General features: G+C 39.5%; 1 protein-coding gene across 1 annotated transcript in view; it reads right to left on the bottom strand.

The window, feature by feature from the left end:
• Positions 1-9661, bottom strand: part of Fancm (FA complementation group M) — a 62209-nt gene that overhangs the window by 35003 nt on the left and 17545 nt on the right. Inside the window, 5 exon segments of the mRNA XM_031355445.1 lie at positions 3987-4191; positions 5033-5239; positions 6644-6828; positions 7564-7650; positions 9137-9265. Coding sequence (XP_031211305.1) covers positions 3987-4191; positions 5033-5239; positions 6644-6828; positions 7564-7650; positions 9137-9265 — 813 coding nt within the window.

Here is a 9661-nt window from a genome sequence, read left to right as displayed (position 1 = left end):
TACTATACCCAGCAAAACTCTCAATTACCACAGATGGAGAAAACAAGATATTCCATGACAAAACCAAACTTACATAAGATCTTTCCACAAATTCAGCCCTACAAAGGATAATAGATGGAAAACACCAACATAAGGAGCAAAACTACATACACCCTAGAAGAAGCAAGAAAATAATCCTTCAACAAATCCACACAAACCTAATTCCATCTCTAACAACAAAAATAACAGGAAGTAACAATCACTTTTTCTTAGTATCTTAATAGGAAAATTAATATTACCAACATATCCTAATCAACTGAAATCTAAAAATATGAGGAATTAGAAATTTGTTGACTATCATCCAATAGTCTCTCTAATTTGGTAAATGGAGAAATAGGTCCAATATTGTACAATCCATATACACTTTCTGTTTGTTTGTACATGACAGTGTCTTGCTGTGTACCACATAATGGTCTTGAAACCATGCTTCTCCTATCTCAGCATCTCTACTAGTAGGATTGTTTATTTGATGTTTTTACACTACTATGGTTTTCAGAACAGCTCATATATTTCAGATGTATTTATACAGCCAAAAGAAACAAACAATTAACTTGGGAGGTGGCTTGTAAGAAAAAAAGAAAGAGTGAGACTGAATGCTTTGCTTGATGTTTGTAACTGTTGTATCAAGTTTGAAGAGGACTTTATAAATTACTCTTTCTCTGAGATGAATGCTTTTCCTAATCAGCACAGCCAATGAACCAGATTCTTACCCTCACCTAATGTCTGTGCCACCTTCCAAGCAGAACCATTGTTCACTGAAACAATTGGTGAATGATTTCATGGATAGACCATCTTAATATCTACACCATTTCTTAAATGAATGTAACCTGTTCTCTGTGGGCTGAGAATGATGACAATCACTCAAGTCAAATAGCTTTGACCATAGGAGGAAGTCTGTATCCAAAAATTGTGCCTACAATTCATTCCTTGATGCAAAAGAACTGTCTACTCTCAGCTTAACTACAATGGAGTTAAAATCCTTTGGTGATGTGAGGGTCATTGAAGTACAGCCTTATTACAATGAATTCCAATGTCTAAAAATTGTTCTTATTTTGGGCTTGTGCCACAGTAAGAGCCAAGACTTTAAGCGCTACTAAAAACAAAACAAAGAAACAAAAAGACTTTATCTATTTTTGTTCATTTAATAAAAATACTACTATTCTATTGTCCCTTCCTGGAGATATCCCTGCACTCCACACTTGAGCTCTCCTTGGTATTAACACTATGGGTCTGTTGTATGATTATCCTTTGTATTACAGTTAATATCCTCTTTCAAGTGAATTCATTCCATGTGTGAGTTTTGGGGACTGGATTACTTCATTAAGGAAAAAAATATATTTGTATATACTTGCCTGAAAAAAAAAATACTAGTACTGATATATTATTTTAAAATACAGTTAATATGTTTGGAGTTATTTCAAATTTATATTGAGACAAATATATGTATTTTCAGTATTGCTATAGATAAGCATCTACATAAGGCTGTTCAATTGATTATTCTTTTATAACAAATAATTTTTATAATACCTTTTTTTTCTTTTGATTTTTCGAGACAGGGTTTCTCTGTTTAGTCTTGCCTGTTCTGGAACTCACTCTGTAGACCAGGCTGGCCTTAAACTCAGAAATCTGCCTGCCTCTGCCTCCCAAGTGCTGGGATCAAAGGTGTGCACCACCTCTGCCTGGCTATAACACTCATTTTTATTGTTACAATATTTTATAAATTCTAAAGAATATAAGACAATAAAAGAAAGGTTAAAAAAATAAATAAATCTTGAAAAAAAAAAAAAGACAGGGACTTACAGACAGTTGTGAGAGTTGTGAGTCACCTTATAGGTGCTTAGAATAGAAGCCAGGTACCCTGGTCCAGCAGCTAGTGCTCTCAACCACGGAGCCATGTCTCCAGCTTTTTAAACTAGGAAGGGACTCCAATGTTTCAGTTACCTAAAAAACCTTTAAGCCTCTATACCTTGATGAATTACACATTAGTATGTATCTATTTTGATTTATGAAAAACTGCATAGGACATAGTCATAATTTTGGGAAGAGGAGTCACAGGCACTGAAACAATCAGAATGGAGGGGAAAGTAGGAAAAGATACACTAGCAAATACTTTATCAATTTTGCTTTGCTTTTTTGTTTTTTAAAGATTTATTTATTATTATATGTAAGTACACTGTAGGCATCATATTATTATATTATATATATTATATTATATATTATTATATTATATTATATATATTATTATATGTAAGTACACTGTAGGGCGTCAGATCTCATTACAGATGGTTGTGAGCCATGTTGTTGCTGGGATTTGAACTCGGGAGTTTTGGAAGAGCAGTCGGTGGTGATGAACCATCTCACTAGCCCCTTTGCTTTGTTTTTAAGAGGACCTTAAAACTGACCTGGAACTCGATACAGTCAAGGCTGGCTTCTAAATATAACACAGTACAAAGGGCTGTGAATTACCAGGTGAATGATGAAAAGCTGTGTAGCCTCTGGTGATGTTATTCTATATGAAGGGAGGTAATCTTTGGAACATGCAATGGGAGGGCAGGATCTGCCTGGTTGTACACAGGGGGAACTTCCTTCTTCCTTTGTTATGTATGCACTAGATGGTGCAAATGCACACCACATCTAATTGAATGCTTAGGCTGCAACTGTTTTCTTTTTAAACTTTCAGTTTCCCTGCTGAGTTTCTGGCACTCTATGTCACCGGTGTATTCTCCTTGTTACATCAATAATTTCTTATCTTTCCTAAGACTCAAAACATCTTAGAACACAGACTGAGCTTTTCAAAGAAAAAACACTGTATAAAGATAGGTTATAAGCCAGACAGTGGTGGCACACATCTTTAATCCCAGCATTCAGGAGGCAGAGACAGGAATATCTCTTGAGTTTGAGGCCAGCCTGGTCTACAGATCAAGTTCTAGAACAGTCAGGGCGCCACAGAGAAACTCTTGTCTCGAATATCCAAAACAAGACGACACCGCTGCCACTACCAAAAGAGACAGAAGGAGGGAGAGGGAGAGGAGGAAGAGAAGGAAGAGGAGGAGGAGGAGAATGTTAAGTTTCTTTCGGGAGCCAACATCTTCTAGAAATTCTCCAAAGTGACAAAACAGAGGGAAAGAGGAGAGGTGCTGACAGAGGTGCTGACGCATGCTCTCTAAGCCTTTTAGAAAACTGAGTTGTTTTCTTGGCCACATACATGTGAATGTACAAGAGTGATTCTACAGATATCAGGGGATTAGGTAATTTTCAAAAAAGAATCCCCAACATCTACAATGCCACTCAGCTGCTGCTGGCCTTGTTGTAAATGAGCATAGTAAGGACAAGATTCCTGCCAAGAGAAGGAACGTGCACAGTGAGCATAGTAAGCACTGTAGGAGTCAAGATGGCTTCCTGCAATGGAAGAAGGAAAGGTAAGAGTCAAGATGGCTTCCTGCAATGGAAGAAGGAAAGGTAAGAGTGAAGATGGCTTCCTGCAATGGAAGAAGGAAAGGTAAGAGTCAAGATGGCTTCCTGAAATGGAGGAAGGAAATATAGGAGTCAAGATGGCTTCCTGCAATGGAAGAAGGAAAGGTAAGAGTCAAGATGGCTTCCTGAAATGGATGAAGGAAATGTAGGAGTCAAGATGGCTTCTTGCAATGGATGAAGGAAATGTAGGAGTCAAGATGGCTTCCTGCCATGGAAGAAAGAAAAGGACCAGGTGAGAAACAAAGCCAAAGGGAAGGTACCTGAGGGAAGGTCCACTGAGGCTCCAGCCTGTTCCATCCAGGGAAGCACTTTGTGAGAACAGAAGAGACTGGGCTGCTGGAACCCATGCCCCAGGAATCCCTGGCTTGGTAGATGTACAAATGGGAATAAAAGACCTAGACTGTAAAATAAAAACAGGGCATACCCAGAACTGGAGGGGTGAAGAATATGTCAACTATACAAGTTTTACTTACCACCCTTGGAGGAAAATGACTTTCGCTGTACACTCCGAGCCTTCTCTGGTTCATAGACACCATGTGTGATGAACATTTTGTGTAATTCAGGATTGATTTTATCAGGAACCATTCGTGGACTTCCTTGGTATAAATGAAGCACTTGTCTGTTACCTGAAATAGCTTTATAAATATTTTTTTTGTTGGACTGACTCTGATTATATGTCTGCAAAACAAATAAAAAATATAATTTTTCATTGTTTTTGCAGCAATCATTTAGTTATAATAAGCAATTAATATGTCTGAGATATATAAATTAATGTTTAAACAGGAAATTATACTATGAGTCACTTAAGTACTTACTAGAGAATAGAATTCCTATACTCTTGAATGTGAAAACAGATCACTAAGATTCTTGAGAAAAATCATTTTAAAATCTATTACTACAAAAGCTTAACAGCTATTTTAAAAGGAAAAATACATACATATATGTAAGAATCTCACGGAACTATTTACTTTTATTGGCTTACTGCTTTTGATATGGCCAACATTTGTACCTAAGTATAAGGTACATTATATAAATATATTAAATATATAAGGATATTTGATGCAAGGGAGATTTACGGGGGAGGAGATGAAGCCTTAACGTCAGCTGGTTCATCTGTCCACACTTCCACTTTCTTCACTCTTGCCAACAACTGAGGCATCACTTTGCTCACAGGCATGAGCTGGATCAGATAATACAGATCATCTACAGCACTTGAATCACTGCACATCGCACATCAAGTGCTCATTAAGTATGAGACATTATTACTATTTTACAGGTCAGAAAACACACAGCTAAAGATGTTAAGTCATCTGGCTAGGTAATAAAATCAGAATGTAGATCCATTATTTGACATGTAAACATTATATTTATTAGGATCATTTTATGGATAACACACATTATAATCACATGACAGTCTTACTGAATAGAATTCATTTTTTAGGTTGAATTGAAGGGTGAATACTGTTCTTGGGTTGTCTCTCAAATTTCGATGGCAGTTAGGCTTACACAATCCACTTACACGTTCTTCCCGTCCTTCAGCGAGGATGACAACAACCCTGCCTTGCCGCCTGCGGCCAGTCCTGCCCATGCGCTGTATGAGGCGGATTGGGCTCTTCTGGGCATCAAAGCATATTATAAGATCGACTTCCCCTATATCCAAACCTTCTTCTCCAACACAGGTGGAAACCAGCGTGTTATAGCCGCCATCTCGGAACTGTCTCACCACCTCAAATACAAACAACTTGAAAATCACTTCACAAAAATATCATGGATTTGCAGAGTTTGCATTTTTCCCCATTCATCTTGAAAAGGTAAAATCAGATTTAAAGCATTAAGAACGTCACATGGGGATGGGGAACATGGGATGTCATAAAATGACAAAATATTCCTAATTCCTTTGTTTTACTAATGACTACAAAGCCAAATCACTGTTAAGAACTTTATGTTTCTCGGTATACAAGGAAGCCCAGTTTTACTTTTTGCATCACTGAGAGGAGATGAGGGCAGGGAAAAAAATCTGGGGCCAATTACTCCTATTTATCGTACCTTAGAACTAAACATATGATTCTGCGTATCTAAATTGATAATGTTCAGTCCTGGAATGGTCGTGCTCACTTTAAATCCTAGCATTCAAGAGGTAGATGAGTCTGAGTTGCAGACCAGCTAGGGCTACAAAGTGAGACCCTGTCTCTAAATAGATAAGAAAATCAGAAAGAATGCCTCAGGTCTGCAAGCCGGCTCAGCAGGTAGGAACACTTGCCAGCAAGCCTTGCGATCGGAGTGTGACCTCTGGGATGGGAACCGACTTCCATAGCTTGTCCCCTGATCTCTACACACAAGCTGTGACATGTGTGCGTCCCCACACACAAAATAAGGCGAAAATAAGGGCTATAGAAATGGATCAACAATTAAAAACACCTTCTAGTCTTGTAGAAGATTCAGGCTTGGTTCCTAGAACCCACATCCAGCTGGTTCACAACCACCTGTAACTCTAGCTCCAAGGGGCCTCACAACCTTTTGATTTCTACTTTAATCATGTACACACCCACACACACATAATGAAAAATAAAAATACTTGTAGAAATTGAAAATAATGTGTCATTACTCCTAGAACTCTGGCACCCCACAGGCTATATGCTAGACATGTAAAAGCAGGATCATTTAACACTAAGCAGCTGTAATGGACACATCTGAAATCCTAGTGCTTGGGAGGTAGATACAGGAACAGCACCAGTTCCAGGACAGTCTCAACTATACGAACAGATCCCAAAACCCCCCAAAATAACTGAATGAATAAGATTTCAAACCTATATAAAACACATCTGATCTTTCAAAAGTACCTATCTTCACTTGCATATTAATTATAAAATTATCTTTTTTTGTTGTTGTTGCAGGGTTCTTTTTATGTGTGTGTGTTTGTTTGTTTGAGATAGTATTGCTACATAGCTCTGGGTAGCCTAGAACCTGCTCTGTAGGCCAGGCTAGGTCTGAATTCAAGCTAGCCCTGTCAGCCTCCTGAGTGCTGGCATTAAAGACATGCACCACCACAACCAAGTCAGAAGATGGGTTATAACCAGAGCTAATCCCTTCTATTTTTATTTCATTACCTGAAGAAATAATAATTAATTACCTGCAGTTGTTCCTTCTGGGTAAAACCCTTTGTGTTTTTCCCTGAAGCATGGCCAACAAACGTCATCACTCTAATAACTGGCTGGTGCTGTAAAAGCATTTCTGCAATCTCCTCAACGCTGTCTCGGAAGGAAGAAAAAATCATAACTCTGCTCTCGTGGTGTTTCTTCTCAGTGGCGTTTTCAGCTGTGGAACAGGAAATACATTCCGTGTTTAGAAGAAGCATTTAAGGCTAAGAAGATGGTCTAGCATGTACAAGGCCTTCTGCTCAGTGCCTAAGCCTGGAGCACTGCGCGAGAGAGCGCCTGCTAGGAAGCACAATCCTGAACTACACACTCATGAATACCTGCTTCAAAAGGACTGAAGACACTTCAGCTCCCTACTTCTCGTCGGCTGTCATAAAACCATGGCTCAAGAAATCGGCTGGACCGGTACCTGACTAACCCAGCAATTCAAGCACACGCATGTTACTTCCTTTGCAGGAAGCACTATGGAGCTGAGAGCACTAACCAGCTCCATCTTCACTCCAAACCTCCTCGTCTTTCCAATCCACCACAATGGCTCATTACTGCAGCCTATATCCCAGTACTGGCCAGTGTCTAAGTGCCCAGGAAGAGGTAGAAGGAGGTGGAAGAGGTGCTGAGACCACTCCCTCTCCTGGTGTCTCCCAGTGATCTACAACACAGCATTACCAAACCTACTTGAGCTGGCCGATTCTCTGTTTCCCTTATACTGCCCCAAACTAAACTTTTCATGTAAAACTGTAGTTTTCAAATTCCATTATTTTTTCGCTCCCACCTATCCCAATTTCCCAGAAATTCTAAATATCATTATCCAGAGTAATTAGACTCTACCTTCTCCCTAGGGATTTTACTTTTTTTCAGCTACCACTTTGTCTTAAAACTAGTAATTGCTACCCACCATTCCATGACTTGAAGTGTTCAAGTATAACTTCTTCCAGTTTCTTTAACTTTGGATGACTATAGACAAATTTTTTCTCTGTATTTCCTAAAGAGGGAGGGAAAAAAAAAACCAATTATTTTTTTCTATATATTCCCATATCAAAAATAGGGTCTTGAACTCATAGAGACCTGCCTGCCTCTGCCTCAGCACTGCTGAGATTAAAGCTGTGCAGCACCATGCTCAGCCTATATCAATTCTCTTCCTGTGGAGTAACGCATCTTTCTGAAAGTCCACGTTAGGCCTGGAGGTAGCCTAGCAGCTAAGAGCGGATACTGCTGTTGCAGAAGACCTGAGTTTGGTTCCTGGCACTCACATCAGGTGACTCACTACCAACCACCTCTGACTCCAGTTCCTCCGGCCTCTATAGGCATCCCCCAGCACACACACACGCACGCACGCACGCACACACACACACACACACACACACACACACACACACACACGTAATCATAATGGAAATAAGTCTAAAACAAAGAAAAAATACATGCTGGGCGGTGGTGGCGCACGCCTTTAATCCCAGCACTTGGGAGGCAGAGGCAGGTGGATTTCTGAGTTCGAGGCCAGTCTGGTCTACAGAGTGAGTTCCAGGGCAGCCAGGGCTACACAGAGAAACCCTGTCTCGAAAAACCAAAAAAAAAAAAAGAAAAAATACACGTTAGAACTTAAAATTTTCCATTCCAGCACTTGGGAGGTTGAGGAGGGAGAATTAAGACTTCAAGGCCAGCCTCGGTTACAGACACTGCTAAAGGCTAAGCCTTAGCACACAAGATCCTATCTCAAAAAGCCCCAAACACAAAACCTTATTTTTTGCTGCCAAATATAAGTACCCTCTAGATAGCATGTAAGTACAAACAAACCCTTTAATTTTCATAAAAATGTCATCCTGAGAGAGAATTCAGATAGACTCAGCAAAAGAAAAGGGAATAAAAAATACATTTTTAATTTAAGTACATTTCAACAATGAGTAGTTCTAGGACTTTTTACTACCAGTAACTACTACTTATATATCCATTTAAAGTTTATTAGCCTTATATAAATTTGTATACATCAATCTCAATATCATAACTCACTAAACAAAACACTTAGCATTTAGCAGGACTGTGGCTATACAAATAGAAGAATGTATACACAGATGGACAGACAGACAAGAAAAAGTTTCAACGTTACTCTTCATCAAAAAAACAAAAAAAAACAAAAAAAGTATGGGCAGTGGTAACGCACACCTTTGATCCCAGCACTTGGGAGGCAGAGGCAGGCAGATTTCTGAGTTCAAGGCCAGCCTGGTCTACAGAGTGAGTTCCAGGACAGCCAGGGCTACACAGAGAAACCCTGTCTCCAATAACAAAAAACAAAAAAACCACAAAAAAACAAAACAAACAAACAGTATGCAGTAGCAGTTCTTTTTCTGAAGGGATCTTCTTGCTGCTGGGGCTGCCCAGTCTTGGGCTGAAGTGATTGTCCTTCCTCAGCGTCCCAAGCAGCTGTCACTGTACTCAGTTAAAACAACCCAGTTTCCACTGAAATATCAGACCTTTCTGGAAAGCCAAAGCATCGCTGGCTGCTGCAGGATCTCGCGTGTGAGCGAACACACTCTGCAGGTGAGCGTAGAGATTCATAAAGTCTTCATTTCGGCTGAGCTCATTCTTTGCCCGTGTCATTCCTTTAGGAAATATGAAAAGGTTTCATAAATAAGAACATTTACTCCTTTGATGTTAGCTATGAAGCAAACTTCTCAAATTTAACATAGAAGTCAACAATCTGCCCTAGCTACACATGATGTGAAGTAGAAACTGAAGGGTTCCTTGGAGTCCATTGTGTTGGATGGTGTTCTGAAGTAGGCACAGGTGAAAGACCAAGGCAGATTCCTGAAGGAATGTTTAGCTGAAGCAGACACTGGAGAGAGGATAGGATGCTCTGCTAACGCAAGCACGTGAAAGGACACATGATGATGAATTCTTTGCTAACAACATACATTTATTGGTCTGCCTTGCATTGTGTAGTTGAGCTGCATTTGTTAATACTCCATAGAGAGATGTGCTAAAAAACTTCTGATGAT

Source organism: Mastomys coucha, unplaced genomic scaffold (assembly GCF_008632895.1).
Source record: "Mastomys coucha isolate ucsf_1 unplaced genomic scaffold, UCSF_Mcou_1 pScaffold6, whole genome shotgun sequence".
In the NCBI taxonomy this organism is placed as follows: domain Eukaryota; kingdom Metazoa; phylum Chordata; class Mammalia; order Rodentia; family Muridae; genus Mastomys; species Mastomys coucha.
This window is presented reverse-complemented; position numbering and strand designations above follow the sequence as displayed.